General features: G+C 38.4%; 1 protein-coding gene across 1 annotated transcript in view; it reads left to right on the plus strand.

Moving 5' to 3' along the window:
* Positions 1-457: 457 nt before the first annotated feature.
* Positions 458-13146, plus strand: part of LOC115817218 (B-cell receptor CD22-like) — a 21294-nt gene continuing 8605 nt past the window's right edge. The window contains exons 1-7 of the mRNA XM_030780486.1: positions 458-470; positions 1357-1701; positions 1870-2121; positions 2432-2692; positions 2783-3043; positions 10019-10279; positions 10369-10632. Of these exons, the coding sequence (XP_030636346.1) occupies positions 458-470; positions 1357-1701; positions 1870-2121; positions 2432-2692; positions 2783-3043; positions 10019-10279; positions 10369-10632 (1657 nt within the window). The remainder of the gene's footprint in view (positions 471-1356; positions 1702-1869; positions 2122-2431; positions 2693-2782; positions 3044-10018; positions 10280-10368; positions 10633-13146) is intronic.

Consider the following 13146-nt stretch of genomic DNA (forward strand, 5'->3'; position numbering starts at 1 on the left):
GCAGTCTTATTTTATAATAATCTTATTTTATGTTAGGGGAAAATTAATAGGAGAAGCATACCCACTGCCTTCTCATGTCGTGATTCTAAGGAACAGTTTTCATCCTCAAATGCAGACATCGTTTTTATAAGGGAAATGTAAATGTTTTACATACATGCAAGTCTTTCGATTGCTGACATCCAAAGAAAAAAAAGGAAGAAAAAAACCTCCAGTGTAACGACATGAGGAAACTAGATCAGACTAAGACAAAAAAAAAGAAAAGAAAAGAAAAGAAATGATTGTGTAAAAAGAGGAACTTTAACTTCAGTTGAGTTGCTTCTTCCTTTCAGCAAAGGAGTTGGCTAAAACCAGAAAAAGAGGAAACTAAGTTTTTACCGCATCATGGCAAGTGATTTTCATTTACAATGTGTAAATCGCTCTTCTGGAGAAAAGTGGACTCCGTCATGGGTGCTCGGACATGCTACGCCATGGTAAGAGAGCGGAGAAAATAACTTTAGCACATAAATATAGTGAATATGTGACTGCCAAAGCCTTTTCATATTGATAAAGCATTTAAACCGCTTGATCTTGCTCACATTACAGACAGTAAATCTCCTCTCAAAAATGATTTTATTGTAACATCATGTAAGATAAATGCTAACATGTTAAAGCGTTAATGGGTTTATGACTAGCAATCTCTTCTCCAATTTCTTTTCGCACTATCATTAAATATTATTAACAGGAATGTGTTAAAAATGTTGATGCTAATAGTATTGTTAACAATAAGGTAACGCCCAGGTCAATAATTATATTCTAGGTTGCAGCAGTGAACACACTGAAACTGTCACTTCCTCTGTCTCTTATCATGCTCCTTATGGTCCCAGGCAAGTCTTTGTTGTTTCATTCATCTTTTTGTTTTTTTTTCATGGGTAAACTTGATTTATATTTGAGATAAGTACATTTAAGACTATTTACTATTCAGCTACTTTCTTTCTGTTAGATAATGTTATGGAGACAATGTGGCAAGATTTTAGCATTTCAGACATTTCACTGGCAGAATCTTTTTTTTTTTTTTTTTAATGAGTGCCCAAAAAAGAGGTTCTTCTTTTATCTCCTGTCCTCCAATTGGTTCTCTGAGAGCTTCTCACCCATGTCACAATTTGACTGCACCAAACGGGACAATGAGATATTTAAACTATAATGAACACTCCAGTGAAGTACTCATTAAAAACTAAGATCAAATTCAATTAAAACAAGTTCTGTTTTACCCAGACCAAATGAACACAGCTCAATATTGCTCTCACAAAGCCTACATTTCAAGACAAATGATTTACAGACAGACTAAATAATCATAATAATTTGTGTTATGTGTTTCAGATGTTACTGGTCAGATTTGGAGTGTGTGGTATAATCCTAAAGGTATCTGTGCCCTGAAGGGTTCATCAGTAACCATATCCTGCTCCTATAAATATCCCACCCGTCACAAGGTTGAAACAGTTTTCTGGATAAAAAATCGTGCTCGAAATGTGGAACCCATGGATTTATCTGAAGACCCAGATTATAAAGGCAGGGTGGAATATCTTGGAAATAAACAAGACAACTGCAGTATGAAACTGACTGATGTGACAAAACAAGATGCAAGAAAGTATTTCTTCAGATTTGTAACTAATTATGACACAGGGAAATGGATTGGTGAACCTGGAGTTACACTGTCAGTTACAGGTACATTTTCAAACAGAAAATCTCCTGTTCTCTCTGTAAACTGTATAGAACTCCCATCAGTTGTGTTCACACTGAGTGTGCTGAGAGACCAAACTGAAAGATAACTCTCATTCTGCATAGGATGATTTAACTGTATCTGAGATCTTCTCTGTTCTCTCCTGTTTTCAGACCTACAGGTGGAGACTCCAGAGAGAGTGAAGGAGGGTGATACAGTCACTCTGAAATGTAGAACCACCTGTTCTCTGAGTAACACACCAACCTTCATCTGGTATAAAAATGGACATGTTTTAACAAGGAAAACCATCAAAAACAATGAACTCTCTCTCCATTCAGTCAGCTCTGAGGATAGAGGCAGTTATATGTGTGCTGTACAAGGCCATGAGAATCTTCCCTCTCCTGCTGTCAATCTCACTGTCACATGTGAGTGAAAAAGAATTGTATCAATGATTCTTATGGTGATTTCAAACAATTTGCATATCAGATCCGGAAACAGTTCAATCCGTATTTTTTGTAGACGTTTGTCTAAATATGCAAATTTGAAAGGAATTTTCATTCTCAGTAACCTGTTATGCAATATGCGACTTTGGAATGAGTCTAATAAAATTTTGATTTGTCAGTTTCCAATTTTTTTTTTTGTTTGTTTGTTTGTTTTGTTTTTAGTGTTATGGATTTGGAAAGTACTTAGATCACTTGAACACTTAACAATGTCTGAACAATTCTGTTTATTCAGATCCTCCAAAGAAGACCACAGTGTCAGTCAGTCCCTCTGGTGAAATAGTGGAGGGCAGTTCAGTGACTCTGACCTGCAGCAGTGATGCTAATCCACCAGCCACCTACACCTGGTTTAAGAAGAATGGAACTGTCACTATAGGAAAAGAAGAGACCTACAGGATCAACAAGATCAGTTCTGAGCACAGTGGAGAATATCAGTGCAAGTCCAATAATCAACATGGACATCAGTATTCAAATACTGTATCTCTGAATGTTTTATGTAAGTAAGATATGATGTGACTCTTCATGTTTGTGGTTTCATTATTACCTCAGTGGTTATTGTATATTTTGTATATGTTGCTTTGTTTAGATCCTCCAAGAAATACCAAGGTGTCTGTCAGTCCCTCTGGTGAAATAGTGGAGGGCAGTTCAGTGACTCTGACCTGCAGCAGTGATGCTAATCCACCAGCCACCTACACCTGGTTTAAGAAGAATGAAACTGTCACATTGGGAAAAGAAAAGACCTACAGGATCAACAAGATCAGCTCTGAGGACAGTGGGCAATATAAATGCAAATGCAGTAATCAACATGGACATCAGTATTCAAATACTGTATCTCTGAATGTTTTATGTAAGTAAGATATGATGTGACTCTCAGTATTTCAATTTTAACTGTTACTTCAGTGTTTTTTTTTCTTTTGTATATTTTTTATGTTTTGTTTTAGCTAGACCCTCCAAAGCATACCACAGTCTTGTACAGTCACTGTGGTGAATCTTTGGTGGCCAGTGGAGTCAGAATATTCTGCAAGTGATTTTGATTTTAGCTTTCTTTCCACAGCAAAGAACCACACTACAGTTTATATTATTGTTGGGATTATACTCTGTGTAGGAGCTCCACTTCTCATTGGTTCTCTGTGGGTGAGGTAAGCCAACATAAATAAATTAATTCCTACTTCAAAGTTGAAAATATCATGGAAAAAAAAAATCTGCAACCCCTGAGTGTACCGGTAGAATCAGAGCCACCAAAAGGAAAAAAAAAATCACTCTTTAATAAACGTATTTTGACAGTAAACTTTAATATCCTCTGATGCCATCATCCGTCTTCATATTTGTTTGTCAACAGGAGCAAGAAAAAGGAAGACAAGCTTGGGCAACAAAATTCAAAACAGGCAAGTGTTGTGCTTCCTGTGTGGTCAGTGAGATTTGTGTTTTCTTGAAAACCGTTGTGAATCAAAAAAAGCACAAAGTTATCGTTGTGTTGTTAATGAATTATTATGGCAGAACATGGGAAGCTGGGAGCATGAGTCGAATCCTTTTAGCCTGTTCTTCTCAGGGTTGAGTGAGAGTTCAGCTTCTCCTGTCTCACTCTGTGCCACTGTCTTGTTTTCTATTGGAGGCCACTGTTTGATGAAAACACTAGGGATTATTACCCTCTAGTTGCCCCTGATCAACCCCTGCATCAGCACAGGCCCAGAAAGTCATGATCTCTCCTGTTTGGTTAAGGAGTTTTACAATGGGCCACTGAGCAGAGTATGGGGGAGGAGCGTTTTGTGTCTGTGTGATGAGTTATTGCCGCTTCATAAACTGATGTGAAACCAAAGTCATGCAGGAAACTGCTGTTAATATCGGTAACAAGTTAAGAGAGAAGCTGGAACCATGTGCTCAGTGCTGTTTGATTGCTCCTGTGATGATAAGTAAAGAGACAAGTTAACCTGAACTCTGTGTTGGGTTTTGGAATGTAATAGTGAGTTTGTTGAAAATGCATCGAGAGAGCTAACACTGAGAAGTGAATTACCTTTCCTTTTTATATTTTTTGCCACCAAGAAGATTTATTGAGAGCATTGTCCCTCTCAGCACTTAAGATTGAACATTTTTATTGATTCATGTCAACTAAAAACCGTTTTCTAAACTCGCTTTTCTAATGTGTCTTTCAGGACAGTCCGTATAATAATGTCCCACCAAGAGTCTTGAGCGATGATACAACATCCCATAACCCCAGCATGGCCAATCAGGATAAAGCCCAGTATTCCAGCATTGCTTTTCCAAAACCTGAGCCCAGAGGTTTTGTGGAATCTTCATCTCAACCCTCTGTCTCTGGCACAGCTGTCAATGATCTATATGCTAACATGCAGCGACATCATGGCAACATGACAGGAAATAAAGAAGACAACATTCACTATGCTACTGTTCATTTCCACCATGCTGCTGCAGCCAAGACGTGAGTCACATCAGATTATCCTTTCTCTCCATATTTTCAGTTTTTACATGAGAAAGAGCAGATCACTCAGAGGTCAGGGAATCAGAGTCTTAAGGCCATGATCACTAATCAGCCAAACATGTCTGTTCAGCAATGACTCATAGATAAAAATATCCTATCTACTGAATCATGACTTTGACAAGACTGTTTGGTACTGTGGATTTCAAAGCCTTTTGGTTAGCATAGCCTGACTGCTCATTAATACTGACAAATACTTCAAAAGTCATATTAATGTCTTTTGTGATTAAGAAATGATGAATTATTGCTTTCTCCAATGCACCTTGGGTAATCTGTGATTATTGGTAAACTCTTTAATTTAATGTGAATTATCTATGTGTATGATTATTCAATCCATGATTTAGTGTGAACTGTCTATGGAAATGGTGTTTCCTCTCTGCAGGACTCCTGTCCAACCTGGAGAAGATCAGTCAGTGATCTATAGTTCTGTTGTGCAGAAGACATGAGAACATCTGTAACGGTTGCCCTCAGAGAAAGTGTCTCACAGCTTTGCACTGACATCTTAACAGGATCCTAAACATATCATTTTCACTGAACCTTGTCCACCACAAGAGGAACTTGGTCGTGTGACCCCTTTAGGAGTGTGACCACAGGACAAAAAAAAAAAAAACCCCAAAAAAACAAAAAACAAAAAAAAAAAAAACGTAGAGTAGAGACAAGTAGAGACGAGTCGATGTCGCACCATGTCTTGGAAAAGCCACAAAAGTTCCCAGGTGGAATCCACGACATTCCACAGCTAAGTTTAATGGATGTTGTCTCACAAGATCCCAACCCGGGGATCAGCAGCAAGATTCTTGATGGAGTTTGAAATTAAGTTGGCTGTTGGAACTGCTTCACAATCTTGCTTGGATTTCAATCTGTCACTTTGTTTGGGAGATTAATCAGACATGATCTGAATCAACCAAATGTCAAATGGAGATCCCAACTAGAATTGAATCACCCTGTTTGAGTTTAAACAAACAAACAACCAAACATTTCTCTCGACTGTCAATCCCGAGACCCTTTCTGCGGTAAACCTGAGAAATCCCTGCTGGTGACCACTTGTTTGCATTGTCAGGAATGTTCGAGCCATCTACTGGTAGAATTCTGAAATTGCGTATAACTGAATGCACTTACGCTTCACTGCAAGAGTGAATGTGAACTGACCATGTTATTTAACCAGCTCAGACAGCCTGTCTCATCTTGTGACTGATTCAAGGCAGACACAGGGGAATGTGGTGTGGGTACATTAGGGGTCTGCAGCAGGACCACTATTTGTATCTGTATCTGTATTTGACTGGATGTTAAACGTATTTATGTAATTTGGGTATTGTTTTTTTTGTTTGCTTGTTGTTGTTGTTTTTTTTTTTTGTTTTTTTAGATTTGGATGTATTTTAACCTGATGATATTTCCATTTTAATTTCGCAGTTGAATATAAAACTGATTCTGATGTGTGCTCTGTGGAACTGACATCAAAGAAGACTCCGTTCAAATATCTGTTGTAGATTCTGGCGTAAAGTAAATCATGTTTCAGGAGTGTGTTTGGGTTAAATATGTTATAGAGTACATAACAGAGTCACTCATTTTTGCTCTCATACTGACCTTCCTGACAAAAAGGAGCAAATGTACAGTACTGACTTTGTCTGTTGTATCTTGTATAAAGAGTGATTATCATGTGCACAGCTGAGCTGATGAAAGTCATTGTTCCATATACACACCACTAGGGGGAGCTATGGTCACTCCTCAGAACCTTACGATCTCAGTAAATATAAAGACAAACAACGTGAAAACTATATTACTGTGTAATCTGATATTCAGATAAATATACAGCTAATCAGTACCAGTAATTTGTGTATGTGTGTGTGTGTGTGTGTGTGTCTTTGTATGTGTGTGTGTGTGTGTGTGTGTGTGTGTGTGTGTATGTGTGTGCGTGTGTGTGTGTCTTTGTGTGTGTGTGTGTGTGTGTGTGTGTGTGTATGTGTGTGTGTGTGTGTGTGTGTGTGTGTGTGTATGTGTGTGTGTGTGTGTGTGTGTGTGTGTCTTTGTGTGTGTGTGTGTATGTGTGTGTGTGTGTGCGCGTGTGTGTGTGTCTTTGTGTGTGTGTGTGTGTGTGTGTGTGTGTGTGTGTGCGTGTGTGTGTGTCTTTGTGTGTGTGTGTGTATGTGCGTGTGTGTGTGTGTGTGTGTGTGTGTGTGTGTGTGTGTGTCTGTGTCTGTGTGTGTGTGTGTGTGAGTGTGAAAAAGTCCCATCTTTCAGCAGCCCCCTGTCCCCGCCCCCCTGCACCATTTGATTATCAGATTAATCATATATGATAACAAGCACTCCAGCTAGCAGCACAAATCAGAGTGTCTGAAACCATGGAGACCAGGATACCAAGGAAAGTAGACTAACTGTCGGAATCCATCCCTTGGTTTGAGGTTTCACAGATTTACAAGGTGTCATTGTGTTTCACCCATAATCCTGTTAACTCTTGTACGAGAGAGGGAAAGAGAGAGAGAGAGGGAGAGAGAGAGAGAGAGAGAGAGAGAGAGAGAGAGAGAGATAGAAAGAGAGAAAGAGAGAGAGAAAGAGAGAGACTTCCTGGTAAGAAGCACTGAAGTCTAACATTAGTACCACAGACCCCAGCTCTGAACTGAGACTCTCTGTAACCACAGAGAGACATTTGGTGTAATGACCCAGTTTGTCAACCACTGTCACAAAGAATAGTGTTACCAGAGAAGTCTATTTTAATTCTTGAGCTGCTGATGGTGAGACCTGCGACATCACGGTAAGAGACATGAGAAAATAATGTTCACAAAGAAATGTCGTAGCTTTAGAAATGTAGTTGTAATTTCACACAGATAATGTGTAAATCAAATAGCGTTTTATTAAGACTGTGGATAAAGAGTAATGTGATTTAGAGAATCGGTTCAAAATTGCGTATTGTGTTCAGCCTCCACGGAGACAAATGTCGGAGACAAGGGTAGCAAGGGTTAAGAGGCATTTGAACTTATTTCACGGTGTTCATAATTAAATAAGTCACTTTATCTCACCACTTTCATAATTAAGTAAATAACTTCATTTCCAGAATGCTGCCGCAGTCATGGATTTCCCCAAGTGTCTTCCTTGGTCTCTGTTCTTCCTTTTTAATGTTCAAGGCAAGTGAGAGCTGTTCTCTTATCTCTTTTCATTTTCTTTTCATTTATTCTTTTTTTGGTAACTTTTTAACTATGAATTGTCGGTGAAAAAAACAGACAGATCAATACAACCTCTAAAAAGCGAGTGTGTGAGCAGAGAATGAGTCCCTTTTGAAAAAGTTCAGTGATGGGATTTAAGTGTAACTGAGGCCTCGGTGTGCTATGCTTACAGAGTTAACGTATACGGTCCAAAAAAGGACTTCCTCTTTTTCTCCTGTGTTCTGATTGGCTCCTAGGCAACGTCTACCAGTATCTAAGTTTGAACATAGTTTGGTGTCATTAAGAATTTTACGTAATTTTAAGTGGACTAAAAATCTGGAGGGTCAAGCAAAACACTTCATTTACACCCCAAAGACAATTTCAAGTTTAACATAAAGTAAAAAAAAAAAAAAAAGAAAGAAAGCAAAAGAAAACAAAAGCATTCTCAGAGCTACTGCCTGTTGATTTCCCTCTTAAATAGTCTACTGGTACAAGATATAGGCACCATACATATCAGCCTCAAGGATTTCACATGTAATTCCTTTGTTTTCCACACACACAGGAGAACTGTCATGTGCTGTATGCATGAGACAGTGAACATGGTAAGAGATAGACAGATAAATCTAAGGGTAATATGTTTTTTTTTCATGGGTAAAGAGAGAGACAGAAGGAGACAGTGGTGTGTAGTGGCCAGGGTGCGTGAGCGTGTTTGGGGGTGAGGGGTTAGTAAGAAGACAGACACAGGGGAATGTGGTGTGGGTACATTAGGGGTCTGCAGCAGGACCACTATCTGTATCTGTATCTGTATTTGACTGGATGATAAACGTATTCATGTAATTTGGGTATGGTTTAAACTGGAACTGATTCATATATGAGTGTTGTACATCACGTATGGTTTTTATCTCATTAATCAAACTAAACAACTTTGAAAAGTCTCCTAAAGTAAAGCTGAAACATAGCAGTCCAACCCTGTCTATTAGACAACAGTAACAACCAAAGTCTAAAATGTATACTGACCTCCACATCGCCTCAGCTTATGGGCACTGAACAAACAGAAAAGTATTTAAAAAAAAGAAATTGTAATAAACTTTTAAAAGTTTGAAATAATTTAGAATATGACTTAAAGTTTAAAATAACGTTTAATTCACATAGCTAGACAATTATCTTGAAAAATACTAATTTCGTCAAAAAACGATGATGATAATTATATTTGTATGTGTTCTATGTGTTTCAGGTATTTGTGGTCAAACTTGGGGTGTCACATATAATCCTGGTAGTGTTTGTGCCCTGAAAGGTTCATCGGTAACCATGTCCTGCTCCTACACATATCCCAGTGGTTACAAGGTTGAAAAAGCTTACTGGATTAAATATCGTAATAGAGGTGTAGAGTCGACTGATTTATCTACAGACCCAGATTATCAAGACAGCGTTCACTATCTCATCAACAAACAATCAGACTGCACCATGAAACTGAGTAATGTGACACACAGACATGAACAGAATTTATGGTTCAGATTCATTACTGACAAAGATGGGAAGTGGATTGGTGAACCTGGAGTTCAACTATCAGTTACAGGTATGTTTTCTCACAGAATCCCCTGTTCTGTCTGTTAACTGTATAAATCTCCCATCAGTTGTATTCACACTGAGTGTGCTGAGAGACCAAACTGACAGGTATCCATTGGATGGTTTGACTGAATCTGAGATCTTCTCTGTTCTCTCCTGTTTTCAGACCTACAGGTGGAGACTCCAGAGAGAGTGATGGAGGGTGATACAGTCACTCTGAAATGTAGAACCACTTGTACTCTGAGTAACACACCAACTTTCATCTGGTATAAAAATGGACATGTTTTAGCAAGCAAAACCATGAAGAACAATGAACTCTCTCTCCAGTCAGTCAGCTCTGAGGATAGAGGCAGTTATATGTGTGCTGTACAAGATCATGAGAATCTTCCCTCTTCTGCTGTCACTCTCACTGTCACATGTGAGTTGAAAAGAATTGATTCCTTTTACAGGTCCAAAATTTCACAATACAAACAAATGAGTAAACCCAAAAGAAACAGTATGCCTAGTATGTCAGTCAAGAAATGTAATATGCAACATCATTATGAATGTGATGCTGTTCAGCTGCTGTTGATGAATGTTCAAGTAAAGGACATTACTTTATCTTTATATTTTAATTGATTGTCTCATTCAGATGGTCCAAAGAAGATCATGGTGTCAGTCAGTCCCTCTGGTGAAATAGTGGAGGGCAGTTCAGTGACTCTGACCTGCAGCAGTGATGCTAATCCACCAGCCACCTACACCTGGTTTAAGAAGAATGGAACTGTCACTATAGGAAGAGAAGAGACCTACAGGATCAACAAGATCAGCTCTGAGGACAGTGGAGAATATCACTGCAAGTCCAATAATCAACATGGACATCAGTATTCAAATTCTGTATCTCTAAATGTTTTATGTAAGTAAGATATGAAGTGAGTGTAAGTGTTTGTTTTTTATTATTACCTTAGTGGTCACTGTGTGTTTTTTATATTTTGCTTTCTCTAGATTCTCCAAGAAATACCACAGTGTCACTCAGTCCCTCTGGTGAAATAGTGGAGGGCAGTTCAGTGAATCTGACCTGCAGCAGTGATGCTAATCCACCACAGATAAACTACACCTGGTATAAAGAGAGTGTAACTTCACCTGTAGGATATGGACAGAGTTACATCATCAACAACATTCAGTCCAGTAACAGTGGACTGTACTACTGTGAGGCCCAGAATAAACATGGCTCTCAGAAAACCACTGCTGTACCAATCACACTGAAAGGTATAGACACTGTCATAGATGTTGTCATATGAAATCTGTCTTAACTAGAGCTATGATGAAGTGATTTGGACTTTGTTTTCTCAGGAGACTACAACACTGTCATTTATACAGTTACTGGGATCACAGTGTGCGGAGGAACTCTACTTCTCATTGGTGTAATATGGATGAGGTCAATCAACATGTCGGAATTATTTAACATTTTAAAGTTTGAAATATCACCAAAAATAATTGCCCACTCGATGAATTCTGTTTTTTGTCATCTGTTTCTATGTTATGGGTTTCATTAAATATTCAGTCAAGCATAATATATTTTGATACCCTCATTCTTCATCATGTCTTCATTTGTTGTTTTTTTTGTTTTTGTTTTTTTGTTGTTGGTTTTTTTTTGTTGTTGTTTTTTTTGTTTTTGTTTTTGTTTTTTTCAAAGCAGAAAGAAAAGAAGAGGTGAGATGACTGAAGAGCAAAGTTCAGAACAGGTGGGTGATTTAAAGTGACACTGAGAGAGTGGATTGCTTTGTCTTCTTTTCTTTCTTGCTTCCACTTTCGGGATTACTATCTTGGTTTTCATCTTATTAAATCTGCAATTATGCTTACATTTTTTTTATCTTCCTCTTATTTGTTTCAACAATAGTCCTGTGAAGGTAATCTCTATAGCAATGTTCTAGTCAGAGGCTTGACTGGCGACACAGCGTCACATGACCTAGAAACAGCCAGTCAGGATGAAGTCCAGTATGCCAGCGTCGTTTTTCGAAAAACTGACTACACCAGTGTTCGTTTTCACCGTCCTCCTGTGACCAGAAAGTGAGTTGGGGCGTCCGTCTGTCCTTCTTTTCTTTATATTTTATTCAGTAATTAAAACCATAGCAACAACACCAGTAATAAGTATCAAGACTACTACTACTACTACTACTACTACTATACTACCACTACACACACACACACACACACACACACACACACACACACATATATATATATATATATATATATATACATAAGTATTCAGTTCATAAAAACAGCTTTTCCCTCTCTGCAGGACTCCTGTCCAACCTGGAAAAGATCAGTCAGTGATCTATAGCTCTGTTGTGAAGAAGACATGAAAATGTCTCCAGTGGTCGCTCTCAGAGATGGTGTCTCACATCTTTGCACTGGCATCTTACAGGATCCTAAACACATCACTTTCATTGGACCGTGTCCACCACGAGAGAGGGAATTTGATCATGTGACCCCTTTGGGAGTGTGAGCATCTAAATCTAAAAAGAAAAACACAATTGAAGATAATTCAACCACCATATCTGCTTTCTTCCTTGTCCTTAGAGAACAATGTCTCAGAATCGCAGGGAGATCCTACAAGATCTGAACTCACCTAAGGGAATTTAGGGACAAGAGCCTGACCGAAGTTAATCCTAAAGTAAACGAGATTTCTCATGACATCACATCTTCGACAACGCTGTTTGGACTATAGACTCGGCAGGCAGACAGGGAGGTTTCATCATTCAGTTTAAGTGCGCAGTTGGCTGTCCTGTGTAACTGCACGATAACTTTATCATTGGAAAATATTTTACTCGTGTTTTTCACACAGCATTTGTTAATCGCTCGAATGAGAATCTGTCCTCAAGAATTCTGAGAATCAAAGAATTGGAGAAATGGAGAAAATGAAGCAGATTTTAGGATGAACATTTCTGGAAAGTACAAAAGCATTTGTTTGAAAGTGATGCTATTCCTGTGGGAATTATTCAGTAGAATTTAAGGGAGATTTTCTCTGCTGAATCGGTGTCAAAGTAAATTGTCTCAATAAGAATATAAGAATCCCCTCTGGAAACTCTGACGTGAACTAGATGACGCTTCCTGGATTTGCTTGGGTTCAGTTTTGTAGAGTAGACACAGAGTCTAATGGAGTCTGCTCTAAATCATTCTATGGAGTAAGAGAAGAGTGTCGTGAGGTGAATTTTCAGTGAAGTGGATTATAGACTCACTCATTTCTGCTACCACATGTCCTTCATAACAGAAAAGAATATTATCTGAAAGCGTGAGTTTAGCTGATCACACCCTCTGTAAACAATTTATAAGTACAGTAACTGACACCCAGGTCTGCTAAATTCCATCATGCCATTATTAATTTCCAGTTTAAAATTTTAAAATCTCTGTCATTTTTAAATATTTTTTTAAGTAGTAGTGGAAAAAAGTGCCATGTGGAAGCTAAGAGGGAAGAGAGTAGACAGTCATGTGACTGCTACAGGGAGCTTCCTGTTCTGAAGACTGAGCAAAGCTCAAATGGAAAAAAAAGCGTGAAAGTCCAGTCAAACCACCAAATAAAATGGAATAAATATAACGACATGGACATTTATTCATTTATTCATTTGGCACATGCTTCTATCCATAAAGAATCACAAATATAAGTGCTTAGAAGTACCTGTCATAGACGGTAAGAAATCGACATCATAAACTACATCATAAATACCCCTTTTCCACTGCCGCGGTGCCGGTGCCGGTGCCGGTGCCCGATCGAGCACC

This window comes from Chanos chanos, chromosome 7 (genome assembly GCF_902362185.1).
Source record: "Chanos chanos chromosome 7, fChaCha1.1, whole genome shotgun sequence".
Classification (NCBI taxonomy): Eukaryota; Metazoa; Chordata; class Actinopteri; order Gonorynchiformes; family Chanidae; genus Chanos; species Chanos chanos.